Raw genomic sequence first — 14,397 nt, 5'->3', positions numbered from 1 at the left:
GTCATTGTTGAAAGTAAGCTGTTTGACCGGGGAGAAACCTGTTTAGATCCAAAATGGCGAATATGAGGTCAGATATTTGCAGACCAATCGACGGGCTCTGAGGCGATGAACCCCACGTGGGAACCTCTTCCCCATTGGTCAAGAATAGCAAAACTCTTTCTCTGAATTCGATTGGCTTGTGCATGTCGTTCTCGCGGCAGTTGAATCCTCGTGTCAGTGGGCAGTCTGTGTGTGGTACTGCAAGCAGTGGAGAGACTGGGCAGAGTGAACGCAGGCGGCTGGCATGCTTGAATGTCAAACTTTTCAATTTCTAACCTCTTCAAACTCACAAATACGGATTTTGTGATCTACACCCTCTTGACTTTGAATAACACGGGACCACCAAAGACATTTTTTCTGACCAGCGGACAGCGGCGAAGACACAATCGACTGCTGTCCGACGTCCAATCGGGAAAGCAGTCTCGAGGCGATTCGAGCTGCTCCTGCGATTACCACACGTTCAAAGGAGCTCACATTGGATTGTCCCTATCTTCCGACTGTTTACTAACTAGATAGTTATTCTAACCATAAAGTCGCGACCCTAGGACTCTGACGGTTCTAACGTTACCTTGCAAGGAATAATTGCTGTTGCCTACTCGTAATCGTGGACGGAGGTTGAGGCGTTGTGGAGACAAAAGGTAACGTTAAAGCAGAAGATGGCTTTCAGAAGATTGATTTGCTGCCTGATAGCAAGGCTACTGTAAAGTAACAGCATTTACTGTTGTCTAATCGACACGAGTCAGTTTGTTACAAGTGTTATTTACAAAAATAGCCTTAGTAGAAACGCCTTTGATCCTTTTTGAGATTGAATTGAATAGATACTCGTCTTTGTAGATTGCTTCGCTGACGAGTTTCCCTCCACTGGGTTTAGTTTAAAGTCAGTTTTGCTAGTTAAATGAATATGGCTTTCATTTACACAGATTTAGCCAGCTTAACGTTAGTTGTTATAGGCTAACAGCTTTGAAGAGGTAGCGTTAGCCAGCGAGCTATAGCTCTGTGCCATTTTGCGGCTCACTGAATGAGTAATAACGCTACCCTGGTGCATGTTTTACCAATATTGTTCTTATTTCTTGTAGCGGTTTTATTTAAAACATTCCAAACAACTCATCTGGTTGTCTAAAAGGGGTAAATATCCAATTGAGGTCCATAACATTCAGCGTATTTGCTTGAATTGGCAAGGTTCGCGCTGTATGTAATGAACCGAATCAACATGAATTGCTTGCATAGTTGTCGCCTCAACTGACTGTTCCTTCCCAAGCAGTCTCCGTCCTCCAACGAAGAGTGGCTGTTTGTGGTAGCAACATTTTTTTATCTGTGCAATCCAGCCAACGCTTTGTTTTGTATTTCTTTTTCTTTTCCTTTTTTCCTTCCGCTGTCGTAAAGGATAAGGAGATTAAAAATCAGCACCCAGATCGAAAGAGCAAAAGGATTGGGTCGAAGAGTGTTTTCCTCCGACTGAAGACTGGGCTTTGTCCGAGCGCCTGTGTGTGCTGGGAGGGGTGGCGGGCCGTTGCTCATCTGCTCGGATTACTGGAAAACGCCAGATTTCCTGGATTTCCCATTTGAAAGGATACATTGAAGATGTATCCACAAGGCCGGCATCCGGTGAGTTCTCTTTGATTTAATATACATTATGGCAGTATGTCTGCGTTAAAGTAGCTAATTACCCTGTCAGCCATTAGCGCGTGATCTGCACTTCATCTCTTGCCTAATGTCTATTGTGGATTGTTTCGCCGTGTTGGCCGTGAGACGTTTCACGACGCAAGCTAGCTCTCACTGAAACCAGAGATCACCGTAAACAAAAGATTCTCAGTCGGGTTAAGAGCGTGTTTACGGCGTAAGCGTGGCCGTTCTGGTTGACGTTACCGTCTGAGAAATTGTGAATTCTTATCTGCTTCTATAATCTGGACTGTGTCATTAAGGAAACCTTTGAAGCGGAGCTTAATTCATTTTTTCGGGACTACAAGTGTTTGCAGTGCTTTACGGCTTCATGGTGTCTAAAGATACCAGCCCCCCCGTGCCCGTTGTGGTGCACTGACCCGTCAGAGAGAGCACTGTTGACTGATGGTGGTTATTCTCACCAGTATAAAGAACAGACGACAGCCAAGGCTCAGGGGAGGCACTTCTGTCAAGCCGCTTGAAATTGAAATCTTTGAAATCGTTCTTGTTTCTTTAAAAAATTGAAACCATCAGATTAAACTAGTTGTCTTAATTGTCCTTGCTATGCTTAGCCTACACTCGCACCCTTCACACCAGATTGTGCGTGTAGGAGTGACTGTGTTCTAATTGTAATGTCAACACTACATTTTAGGCACCTCACCAGCCAGGTCAGCCTGGATTCAAATTCACCGTTGCAGAATCCTGTGATAGGATCAAAGACGAGTTCCAATTTCTGCAAGCCCAATACCACAGGTAAATGAGTCTCCTGACTACAAAAACACAGCCAAGTTTGTGAGGCACAATGCAATAGTTATGGCTCACCTGTTCATCACTTTAATCATGATTCATATGTCATTATTAAGGTCTCCTCTGAAATGTAGCTAGTTCCTCATCGTTGCAAGTCGCTTTGGAGTCTGTTAAATGAAGACATTAAATTTGTGAATGTTATATGTAACATGGCGAGTAGTGACAGAAAAAATAGATGTGTAGAGAAGCTTATATCCTTGTAAATACAGAGACATATCATTGTTTTTTAAAAACATTTTTTATCCTCAATCCTTTCAGTCTGAAGGTGGAGTATGACAAACTGGCCAACGAAAAGACAGAGATGCAGCGCCATTACGTCATGGTAAGAACACTAATCAGAGCCCTCGTCCTTGTTTACATCCATGTTGCTGTGTGTGCAAGTCTGCCGTGTTCAGTTCAGCAGGAGGTGGTTGTTTACAGCCTCTGCCACTTATCAGACTGATAGTTTGTGCTCAGCCTGCACCCCTGCACCACTATTTAGCTGCTTTATTTGTGTATGTAAATGGAGATTACGCAGCGGAGGGGGGAGAGGTGGGCTGGGGTAGGGAGGTGTGAAATGGCAAGAGGGTCAGATGTCCAGCATGGCTGATGTCTCATGCTGGCCCCAGACTCTGGGTTTATCAGCAGGGCAGCAGTGGCCGCCTCCACCCGTCCCTGCCCTACCTGGGGGGCAGGTGTTAGTCAGGGTCCCCTAGTCTCTATAACCCCCCACAGGCCCTGAATAGTTATGTTAAGCTAGATTGTTAGCGTGATCCATGCTTGTCTTTAGTGTGCTTTGAAAATAACAATGTGTGTGCTTTTGAAATGTGTTCAGTACTTTAGGACCTTGAAGTGGTGTCACAACATATTCAGAATAAAGTATTTGTCAAAGCAAAGCAAAAAAATCTAGGCAGGGTCTGATTTGTTCAAGGGCTGTTGCATGGAACATAAATTCTAGTAATCAGTTATGTAATAGTAAAGGCTTGGTCTTGGCTTAACCAAGTACAGCTCTTATCTGGTGTGTGTACACACAAGGATTGACTTGACACAGTGGTACTTTTGTTAAATATTATTTTTCGTCGGAATGTGGTGCAGGTTATTCTAAGAGCTGGTGTTAGATAAACAGGAAGAGGTGGCTCAAATGCTGATCTGTCTGGTTTAACCACAGCTGCTATTTACTATTGTCTCTCTGGGTATTTCTCTCTTTCTTTCTTTCTTTCTCTCTCTCTCTCCCTCCCCTTTTTTTTTAAAGACTTGTTCTCACAATACTGGCTTGCTCTACACTAGATTGATGCCCTTCATAGATATCTGCTTCATTTGTGCTACTGTCACTAGTCTTAAGAAGAGGACTGTGAAATGAAGTAAGCAAGCCAATAGAGAGCCGTAAGCCTCAGGCGGTAGAGAGGAACAGAGCTGCATGGTGACCTGCCGAGAGAGAGAGAGAGAGAGAGAGAGAGAAGGATTTGATGTGTTAATCAGTAACTCACTGGGCCAGATAGTTCCTCTCTCCGTCTCACTCTGGCTGTGAAGTAAGATATTTTTGACACGCCGCTGTCCGCTGGGCCCAGGGAGTGGCGGCTCCGCCAGCACTGCTGCCGCCGCCTGCAGCCCTGCACAGATCAGAGGGACAATATGGCACTGCCATCTCAACCGTTGTGAAATGCTGTGGTCTTGTCTCGTGTGTGTGTGTGTGTGTGTGTGTGTGTGTGTGTGTGTGTGTGTGTGTGTGTGTGTGTGTGTGTGTGTGTGTGTGTGTGTGTGTGTTTTTAACATTTCTTTTTTTTTCTCTCCTCTTCCTTCCCCTCAACCTGCAGTACTATGAAATGTCTTATGGGCTCAATATCGAAATGCACAAACAGGTATGTAGCCTACTCTCTTCCTAAAGCTCAATTATGTGTATGCATGTGAGAAATCTTTGTGTGTGTGTGTGGTGAGGGATACTGAGGTCACATTGGTGTCAGAGATGGCCAGCGTTCTCAGTCTGTCACAGGGTGAATTGAGGAGAGGCACCATCTTGGGCATGACCGTCACCTCCCTCCTCTGACACACCACACTCTCCCATACACACCAACCAATTAGCACACACACACACACACACACACACACACACGCGCATTGACACACACAGACAGACAGCCACAGGCCAGCCTGAGCCAGACTCTGAAAACGCTGACAGGCTAACAGCACACAGGGCTCTGATGGAGCTGCTTTGATAAGATTAAAGTGAAGACTTTGGCAGGCCTGGGGTTGAAGGGAATGAATACACTGCTGCGGACAGAGAGAAGGACGGTGTGTGAGGGGGAGGGGGAGGGAGGGAAAGGAGCCAGCAAAGATAAAACCTCATTAGGTCAGCTGCTTTGCAGAGGAAGTATTAATGAAGCGAAGTTGGGAAAAAAAAAAGTAATTGGTGTGCGAGTCCTGTGGCAGGGTCTCGTCCTCAGTAGTGGATGACGGGCTGGACGAGCAGCACTAGTTAAAAGGCTTCTCTAGCAAGGCCCCCATGGAGGGCCACCGAATCACTACCAGACCCCGGGTATCCAGTAACATAACACAGCAGCAGCCGCCGAGGCCTCTGAATGGTGATTTGCTGCTCCGTCGCCCCCGCAGGTCGTGGAGGGGAAATAAATAAATAAATATGTAAATAAATAAATAAATAAATAAATGAGCAAACGGTGGCGGCGATGTCATTAGCGGGTGGGTTATGATGTATGGGGGCTGCTGGGAAGGGCAGCTCCTCAAGGGGGACTTTATGAGCTTCACCCCAAGGCCCTGCAAGGTTAATGGTGTCTGTGTGTGTATGTGTGTGTCTGCGTTCAGGCTGCAGCTGATGTGGGGGGGGGGGACTGGAACAGCATGCGTGATTCATCAGCCTAGCTGTGTGTGTGTGTGCACGCGCGCGCGCCACCAAGCCAGATGTCTCTCACGGTTCCAGATCCTCTGAAAGGTTTTGTCAGGCATGTATTTCCAGAGAGAGAGAGAGAGAGAGAGAGAGAGAGAGGGTGGGTTGGACTGGACTGGACTGAGTGAGTGTGGTAGGAGCTGAAGGTAAAGTAGGTGCAGGGGGGCTCTCGGTAAACAGGTTAATCGACTGGCCTGTTTTAGAGCGCGCCTTTTGTTTATCAATAAGCCTGATGGAGTTGACTGAGGCGGTTGAATAATTCATGCCCCCCCTACACACACACACACACACACACACTGGAAGAGTGTTTGTGATGACATCAGCTTGGAGTAAACACTCGGCTCTCCTCGCACTATCTGGGTTGCTGGGAGGAGGAGGAGGAGGAGGAGGAGGAGGGGCAGCAGGGTCGAGAGGTAGAGGGAGGAAGAAGGGGTGCGGGGTGGATTATGCGATGCAGGCGAGCACATTATTTCCCCGCTCTGAGGATTTATTTAGCCGTTGAAGGAAAAATGGGCAGTTAAGTCCTCGCCTTCTCCCTCGTTTGGACACGCAAAGCCGGTTTTAGAGCCGGGCCGTGACGCTGAGGAGCAGTGTGGTGTGGTGTGGTGGAGTGTGGCGTGGTGGGATCCATGAATCAGCCACTTCTCAAACGGAGCGTAGAGCAGAGCAGAGCAGTACGGCTGGGCAAGGCTGCCTCGCCTGCGGCTGATTTGTGTTTTGACAGCCATCTTATTACTCAGGCACGGGGCGGAGGCTAATTGTTGTAGCCGGGTGTCAATAAGATATTTTAATTATGGTCGCTCATTAGGCTGCCTCGACACAGTTTGAGCGAACGACCCCGCCCCCTCCCCACATCCATAGCTTGTCGCCCCCCCCCCCTCCCTCCCTGCCTGATTCGCTTTCTCTGCAGTCTGTGTCTGAATCAGGGCCTGCTGGGACGCGAGGGCCGTGTTTGTAGCCGCGGTGTTTTTCTCTGGATGTTGTTGTGTTTACTCCGTTTCTCTCCCTTGTCAATAGTGAGCAGCCTGGGCGAGCATGGAAGCTGCTTCATTAAGGACAGCTCGGTCTGTGAGGCAACGTATGGAGGGATGTAGTGATTAGGAAGGTGGGAGAGGAGTGGAAGGAAGGATGAAGAGGCTGGTTGAGAGAAAGAAAGAGAGTGAGTGAGTGAGTGAGTGAGCAAGCAAATTAATGAACAAGAGGGACCAAGCAAGTTAGATGGAAAGAAGGGGGTATGAGAGCAAGAGCTTGTTCAGATGAATTATTTATATGGGATTCCAAGAATTGTTTGCCAAGGTGATGATGGTGGACTTGTCTGCAAGCCAAAACAAACTGTCCGGGAGCATCCAGGGCCCTGCCAGAGGCCTGCGAGGAGGAGGAAAAGGAAGGGATGGCTAGTGGCTGTGAAATGCACCCCCATTATCCTGGGGAGGCCAGGATGGCCGCGGTGGTGAGAATTTGTTGAGACAATTATCGATCGGCTGAAATTGTGTGCCGCCTGGCCAGGCCATGTTTTCCTCGCCTGTCATTTTTAGCGGCGGTGAAGTGGAGCGGAGCGAATAGCCGGTACTAGCTGAGTGGCTGCGGACTAGCACCAGCTTGGGGTGTTGCTTTTAGGCAGGGAGGGGTGGGGGGGGTTATGTTTTCTCGCCAGAGGGAGCCTAATTGTGGGTCTAATTAAAGCCGGTCGTTATTTCTCTCCGGTGTGGTCCTGATTTAGACAGAGAGGGCTGGACTGTGGGGGGTAGGGAGAGAGAGAGGGGGAGAGAGAGAGAGGGAGAGAGAAAGGGCGGGAGAGAGAAAGAGAGAACAGCTCACTGTGTCAGATTACCGCAGCATCTGGTCGTCACTACTCATTGTCTGACCTGGGCCCATTAAGAGCCCTAGCCCCTGGCCCTGCTCCCAGCAGATCAATGCAGAGGTAAATTCAGACATCAATAAACAGTTAGGGCTGGATTTGCTGCACATTAACAATGGCTGGAGGAGGACAAAACTGCTCCTCAGATCACTGGGCACCATTGCAAATGAGCTCTGAATGGGATGCTTTCAGCTTCAGGGAGCTGGGGGGGGGGAATGTGTGTGTGTGTGTGTGTGTGTGTGTGTGTGTGTGTCTGGCCTCTTTGACTCCCATTATGGTCACCCTGGCAGTTGTTTTCTTTCTTTTTAAGATGTGTGTGTGTGTGTGTGTAGGGGGGGTATTTATTTGTTTGTTTGTGCCCCCAGAATGTGTGTGTGAGCTCCTCCAATCAGCAGTTGTTTTCCCACAAATTTAATACTCATCAGTGACTCTCTCTCAGCTTGGCTAATGCCAATCACAACAAGCAAATGGCTTTCAGCGTGCCATTGACAGCCCGGTCTGAGAGTGCTCTTGAAACAGTGCTAGACAGCTCGGAGTACCTGTGACTGTGCAGCCGTGCGAAAGCGCTCACCCGCTTCAAGGGCTCTGTTTTCATTGGCTTAAAGTGACAATACACCTATTTTTATCCACTGTTGACACTCGACTAAAACGCTCCTCGTCGTTGTCGCCCAGCCGTTGTGGAAATGCTTCTCCTCGACAAAGGCTCAACCCTTCTACTTACTCACTATTTTTTTTTTTTTTTTCCTTCCCTCACATAAACACGGAAAAAACACACACGCACACACACAGTGGGACTCATCCCTAGTCTCAGGGCCCAGTGAGCATAGTAAATGTTTCTGATTTATGGCTTCTCTGTTTGGTGCCGCCGAGATTTCTGCTTTTGAAGAGGCCATGTTAAATAGATGACAGATGAGGATATAAAGAATTGAATAGCTCCTGCAGTCGTGTGTGTGTGTGTGAGTAAGAGAGAAAGAAACTAAGAAAAAAGTCGGGTTAAATCTAAAAAGATCAACAGTTGACCAAAGTGTTATACATTCAAAATATCAGGAGCAGCAAAGACAATACAACAAGAAAGGAAAAAGCAATAGCCTAAGACCTATAATTAAATAATAAAAGTACTACAAATAATAAAAGAAAATCTCATACTGAGTTCCTCATACTGTGTGTGTGTGCGTGCGTTTGCGGAAGTCTCCAGATAGAGTAACCAAATGCAGCGGTGTTATCGATACGGGTTGTGTCTGCGGGGTAGATGGCCGATAGGCTGTTTGTGTTGGTGGAGATGTAGATTTGGCTGTGGCCTGTGTGTTCTTTAATCAGACACAGAGCCTTTGCGCTGATGCAGTGCAGTGTGAGGGTCTTTCATGTGTGGATGCTGCTAAAGGTGGGCCAAGTCTTTGAGGCTCTAGAAGCTTCGATCTTCCTCTTGCCCCTCCACCCTCTTCCTGCTCTCTCTCTCTCTCTCTCTCTCCCTCCCTCTCTCCCTCCAACCCCCCCTCTCCCTCTCTCCCTCCAACCCCCCCTCTCCTTTTATCCACCATTAATTTGCAGAGCTGATCTGATCGACGGCCTGAAAATTCAATTTAATGACCTGCCTCTGTGCGCATAATATGATTTTACAGCCTGTTATGGTCAAGCAGAGGTACAATTTACATAATGATCGCACTGAGATAGGACCGCCGCTGTTGCTGTGGCAACCTGGGAGAGGGGCAGAGGAATGGCTACAGGAGCCCATGGGGGCAGAGGGAGTAGGAGTGGCAGGAGGTGGAGGATGGGTGTGGCGGGTGTGGGTTGTGTGTGTGTGTCTGTCTTGTGTCTTGTGTGAGGGTGATGTGGGAAGGAGTGGGAGGAGAAATGGCGTCTGGGTCAAAGGGGCTAGAAACACAATTCCACACGGGTCAGAACGGGTCTCCTGTCCAGCTGAAGGGGATGACCTGTCAGAGTGCAAAGGTCCACCACCCCCCCCCCCCACCCTTCCTGCCCCTTTCTCCCCCCAACACACCTCCCACCGCCAGTGAGTTTAGCGCCCCCTCCTCCTCCCCAGAAAAATGAGCGGAATGTGACTGCGAGGAGAAATCTCTCACACCTGCTGGGCCATCTGCCCGAGCTCATAATCAATTTGTCTGCTGCTTACTCCAGCGAGGTTTCTCCTGTCGAGGAGCGGGCCCCTTTTGTTTTTTTGGCCTGCTGCTTTTCATGTCGGGATGAGCTGGGGCTTGGGGGGTGGTGAGGTGGGGACGGGATGGGCTCCCTGTCCTGGAATAATCTCCGTAATGTAATAGGGGGAAAGTGCTCTCTCTGATTGTTCTGTGTGTGAACGGAGCCTGGGGTGTCGTCTTACCCTGGTTATTCTTTCACTGCACCGCTGATGGACGTTATACATATTGCCAGCCTCTCTCTCTCTCTCTCTCTCTCTCTCTCTCTCTCTCTCTCTCTCCCTCCCCCCCCTCTCTCTCTCCCTCTTTCTCTCTCTCTCTCTCTCTCTCTCTCTCTCTCTCCCTCCCTCCCCCCCCTCTCTCTCTCTCTCTCCCTCTTTCTCTCCCTTCCTCCTCACCCCTACTGTAGCTTTGTGTAATGGGAGAGTGGTAATTGTGACACATTACTGTCGTTTATCTGGGTGCACTGAAACGGTATTAGCATATTTCAGGATCTTAATGAAATAATCCCTCACCGTAATGGCTGGAGCTGGGGGAGCCAGGGGCCAGTTTCCCCGTTGCTCCGCTCCTCAGCCCAGTGCAGTGCTGTTGTCTCTGCTCCAGATGGACTCAGCAGGACTGCGGGCCCCAGCGCACAGTTAGGCCTGTCCACAGCCTGCCAATAAGGGGGAGAGAGAGAGAGAGAGAGAGAGACATGTGTGTGTGTGTCTGCCCGCCCACCCATGCTTTCACATTTGCTGCCAAGACTTCCTAGAGTTTCCTTCTATCTCTCTGTTTTCCCCTAAAGCTGATGTTAAGCTGTGTGTGTGTGTGCGTGCGTGCGAGAGAGTCGGTGAGGAGCTGCAAGTATGTATGTGTGTCTGTCGTGATGAGCTGTAAGTGTGTGTCAGTGATGAGCTGTAAGTGTGTGTGTGTGTCAGTGATGAGCTGTAAGTGTGTTCCCCCATGCTGACCTGCCTGTGCCATTGAAGTAACATTCTCTCCTTCTCTTTCAGACTGAGATTGCCAAGCGTCTCAATGCCATTCTTGCTCAAATCATGCCTTTCCTGTCACAAGAGGTATGTGTCCTGGTCATAGTATCACTGCAGTTTAGCAATGTTTTGAAAAGCCTCTGCTCAGAGATCTCAACCTTTTGTGTTCTTGTTGTTTGTTCACTTGCAGCACCAACAGCAGGTGGCTCAGGCTGTTGAGCGTGCCAAGCAAGTGACAATGACCGAGCTGAATGCCATCATCGGGGTACGTGGACTTCCCAATCTGCCTCTCACCGTGTGTATACCCCTCTTCTACCTTCATTTGACCATAGTCAGGGGCAAACCTGCACGCAAAGGAGCTGGCTGCTGACCGCTGGTCTGCACCGCCGCCAGCTGGACAGAACTTCCTGTCTGGTCCCACGGGAGTGGAGTGCATTTAGAAGGGTGCGGGGGGGGTTAGCCTGTGGCCAGTCTTGGGGCATTGTTGGGGCAGGGTTTGGGGTGGGTAGTTAGAGTGGGTATGGTTAAGTAGTGGGCCTCATCGCCACTGTGTGTGTTTCATGTCCATGTGTGGGGCAGTACACAGTCAGCTTCCTCCATCTGCAGATTTGCCCCTGCCATTAATGGTTTTTGAGTTTTTTGCATTTTGTTTCAATTTGTATGCTGTGATTTGTTGTGTCTCATTTAAAATTCATGTTTATTACATGTTTTATTATTATTATTATTATTATTATTATTATTATTGATGTTTGTTCACAAAAAAAACTCCATTGTTTTGATTTTAAGTTGTGAGTTTACTCTTTTGTTTTAACGGCACTCTGTGTTTTTAGGTTGTGATGTGTTGTTGATAGACAGGTTGTACGTGTCTGCGGTGTTCAGTGGAGGTGAAGTGTAGGGCCAATGAGATTGTTGGATTTCATTGTGTTACATTTGCAACCGCTTTAACAAGGTTCAGGGATAAGCCGGCCAGACTCCGAGCTGTACGCATGACCTCAGCAGCAGCCGAGGGAGGCAGAAGGCGTGTAGTATCACTTATTCACCCACACACTGCCATCGCTGTGGCAGCCTGGCATCGTTCGCAAGCGCACACACACACACACACACACACACACAGACACACAGTCTCCTATCTGCTCTTGCCCACTAGGGCACCCACGGCGAAGCCTGGGTCTCTGACTGACCACAGGGCCCACCCTTACAGCCGTGTAGCCTCACGCATGCTCCAAGCAGCTACAGGACTGGTGCATTAGCAGGTGCCCTCTCCACCTGACTGCTGATGCATTAGCATATGCACTGCCCTGTCCACCTGCCCGGACGGTGACGCCAGTCACGCCGCCTCCAGGAGAGAGGTGGACTGTAGGGTAGTTTAGGGGTAGTGGTAGTTTGAGGCCAGTGGCATAGCTGACCCCGCTTTGATTAGCCTCCTTGAAGCGGTCGTTAGGAAGCCCAGGACTGGGGTCAGGGCGGATGGAGGCAGATATTGGAATTCAATTAAGGCAAATGAGCCAAGACTGTGACCCCCCCCCCCATTTTCAAGGTAATTGCTTCCTCCAATCCGCTTGAATGCAACTGTCGGCGGGTCCTGTCATTAAGCAGGCGGGCCATTCAGCGGAGCAGCTTGGCGAGGCCCCCCTCGCTCACACACACACACACACACACACACACACACACACAACCTCACTGTCTCCTCACCACGATGGTTGAATAACAGAGGCAGTCAGGCGGTCAGCCTTGCGCACACACACACACACACACACACACAGAGACACGCACAGACCCCGCTTTTTCTCTCTCTGACCCCCCCCAAACCACACACACACACACACAGGAAAAACAAGCTTTTATTTGTTGGATGGAGCGATGGCAGCAGATCAATCTCCATGCCTTCCCTCTGTGTGTGACTGTGGGGGAGGGGAGCCATTAAAGATTCAACGTTAATCAGGAGCCAGCAGTGTCTGGCAGCCCGCTGCAGTCAGGCGGACAGGGATGGAGGGAGGGAGAGGGGGATAGAGAGAGAGAGAGGGATGGAGTGAGAGAGAGAGAGGGAGAGGGGGATAGAGAGAGGGATGGAGAGAGAGAGAGAGAGAGAGAGAGAGAGAGAGAGAGGGATGGAGGGAGGGAGAGGGGGATAGAGTGAGAGAGAGGGAGGGGGACGCCAACACGCGTTCTCTGCGGTGCATTCAGCTTGTCAGGTTTAGGAGGCCGTGTCTGTTTGCGGCGGCCATCTTAATGAGTCACTGTAGCTGTTGTTTATGGTTCGTTGTTAATGATACTGTCAGCTTGCACAGCCCAGAAAAAAAGTAAACTAGGTGAGGACTTATTTGCTAATCATGGATGACCACTGAGTTCAGTCGCTTCTGGCTGGGCAAGAGACCTGCACGGATTAGACCAAGCGAGCGGGGCCAGCTTCCTCTTCGCATGGCTATTACCTGGGGCATAAAAGCCTATGTAAATAGGAGTGCTCCAGGGACCAATCGCACACACTCATGTAAAACATAGCTTGCAGTGTTGCGTTATTGCCTTTTATTTATTTTATTTTTTTTAAGGGAACTTCAGGTGTGCTTTGCATACTTGAGCTGCACATTTGAGTTTCAAATTCTGATTTCCATGTCGCCAGTTGCATCGTTTTTGAAGATACGGACACGCTGCCGTTGCTTTGTCTAGTTGGACAGTGTGTGTGTGTTTGCGTGCTGTGCGTGCGTGTGTGTGTGTGTGTGTGTGAGAGAGAGAGACCGGGGGCCATGATGCATGTCACATTGGCTGTCATTTTTTTAATTTTTTTTTTTTAAATAAAGCAAAGTTAGCTGCAATTAGTTCTCTCAGCTCAGTAGGTCACAGCTTCCGCCGCTCTGATGCTCTAATCACTAGGTCCAACTCCTCTGTGGTGCTATGTAGCTCTGTGTGTTCGTGTTTACGTGTGTGTGTGTGTGTGTGTGTGTGTGTGTGTGTGTGTGTGTGTATATGTGTGTATATAGACTAGTGTGGGTCTTAGTGGACTGCCAGTATCTCGCTCATTAGATTTCTCACCAGTCTGTCTCTCTGTCTTTCTCTCTCTCTCCCTCTCTCTCAACCCTTCTATCCCCCACCAGCAACAGCAACATGCTGTCTACCCAGCCCTGATGGTTAGTAATTGGGGTGTGTGTGGGGAGTGGTGTTGGATGCGGGAAGCTGATATGTTGACCTCCATGTCCCTCTGTGTGCTTTATTGTGGCATGCCAAGTGTGTTGCTGGTGGTTGGCTGGCTGACTGGGTGGGGGTGAGGGGGGGGGGGGGGGGGGTCTGGCGAGGGCTACTGCAGTAACAGACGGACGTGCATGTTGCTCAGTAACCACATGGCGTCTCAGCCTGAGCTTGGAACACCGCTCTCACCTGGAGCCTGGAAGTTGGAGCAGCTTGATATTAACCCCCCGTCCCTCTTTTTTCTTTCTTTTTTTTGACTGTTAGCTTTAATTGCTTTCCCTTTTTTCGCACTCCAGCACCCCCCCTCTCCAACCCCCTCCTGCATTTTCTGCGCTCCTGTGGAAATTGCCGTAGCTTTGGAGACATTTACACAGATGAAATGGATAAGTGCGGCGAGAGCAATATTGAATTAGACTTCTGCCTGAGATTTATTTCCGTTTCCTCCTACACCCCCCCACCCCGCCCGTCTCTGCTAGCGTCCTCTGAGGCTCTCTAATGAGGCTGCTTGATGATCTTCTCCACATGTTCCCTCATTAGGCCCGAGCAGGCGAGCGAGCGAGCGAGCGAGAACGTCCTTGTACCTGATTATTTCCTCCCCGCGCTCCGCAAATAGGCGTCTCCTTGACACCATCCACGATATTGATGAACAAACTAATGAGAACACAATATACTGTCTAATTGCCAGCCTGAGAGGCGGAGGAGCATCTCTGCCTTTTTTTTTTTTTTTTTTTTTCTCTCGGTGCGATTAGTAGATGTTTCCGAGACTCTTGTAATGAATATATATGGGTAGACGGAGGAGTGAGGCTGCCTGCGAGGCAGTAGACTTTGGACCTCGCTGATGGATTCGCTGAG

The 14,397-nt window shown here is 49.2% G+C and overlaps 1 protein-coding gene across 1 annotated transcript in view; it reads left to right on the top strand.

Moving 5' to 3' along the window:
* The first annotated feature begins 224 nt into the window (after positions 1–224).
* Positions 225–14,397, top strand: part of tle3b (TLE family member 3, transcriptional corepressor b) — a 17,019-nt gene continuing 2,846 nt past the window's right edge. The window contains 8 exon segments of the mRNA XM_042062637.1: positions 225–677; positions 1,423–1,644; positions 2,351–2,451; positions 2,764–2,827; positions 4,299–4,343; positions 10,390–10,452; positions 10,556–10,660; positions 13,455–13,615. Coding sequence (XP_041918571.1) covers positions 1,621–1,644; positions 2,351–2,451; positions 2,764–2,827; positions 4,299–4,343; positions 10,390–10,452; positions 10,556–10,660; positions 13,455–13,615 — 563 coding nt within the window. The 5' untranslated portion in view covers positions 225–677; positions 1,423–1,620.

Source organism: Alosa sapidissima, chromosome 14 (genome assembly GCF_018492685.1).
Source record: "Alosa sapidissima isolate fAloSap1 chromosome 14, fAloSap1.pri, whole genome shotgun sequence".
In the NCBI taxonomy this organism is placed as follows: domain Eukaryota; kingdom Metazoa; phylum Chordata; class Actinopteri; order Clupeiformes; family Clupeidae; genus Alosa; species Alosa sapidissima.
The sequence above is the reverse complement of the archived record's forward strand: the minus strand, read 5'-3'. Positions and strand labels throughout refer to the sequence as shown.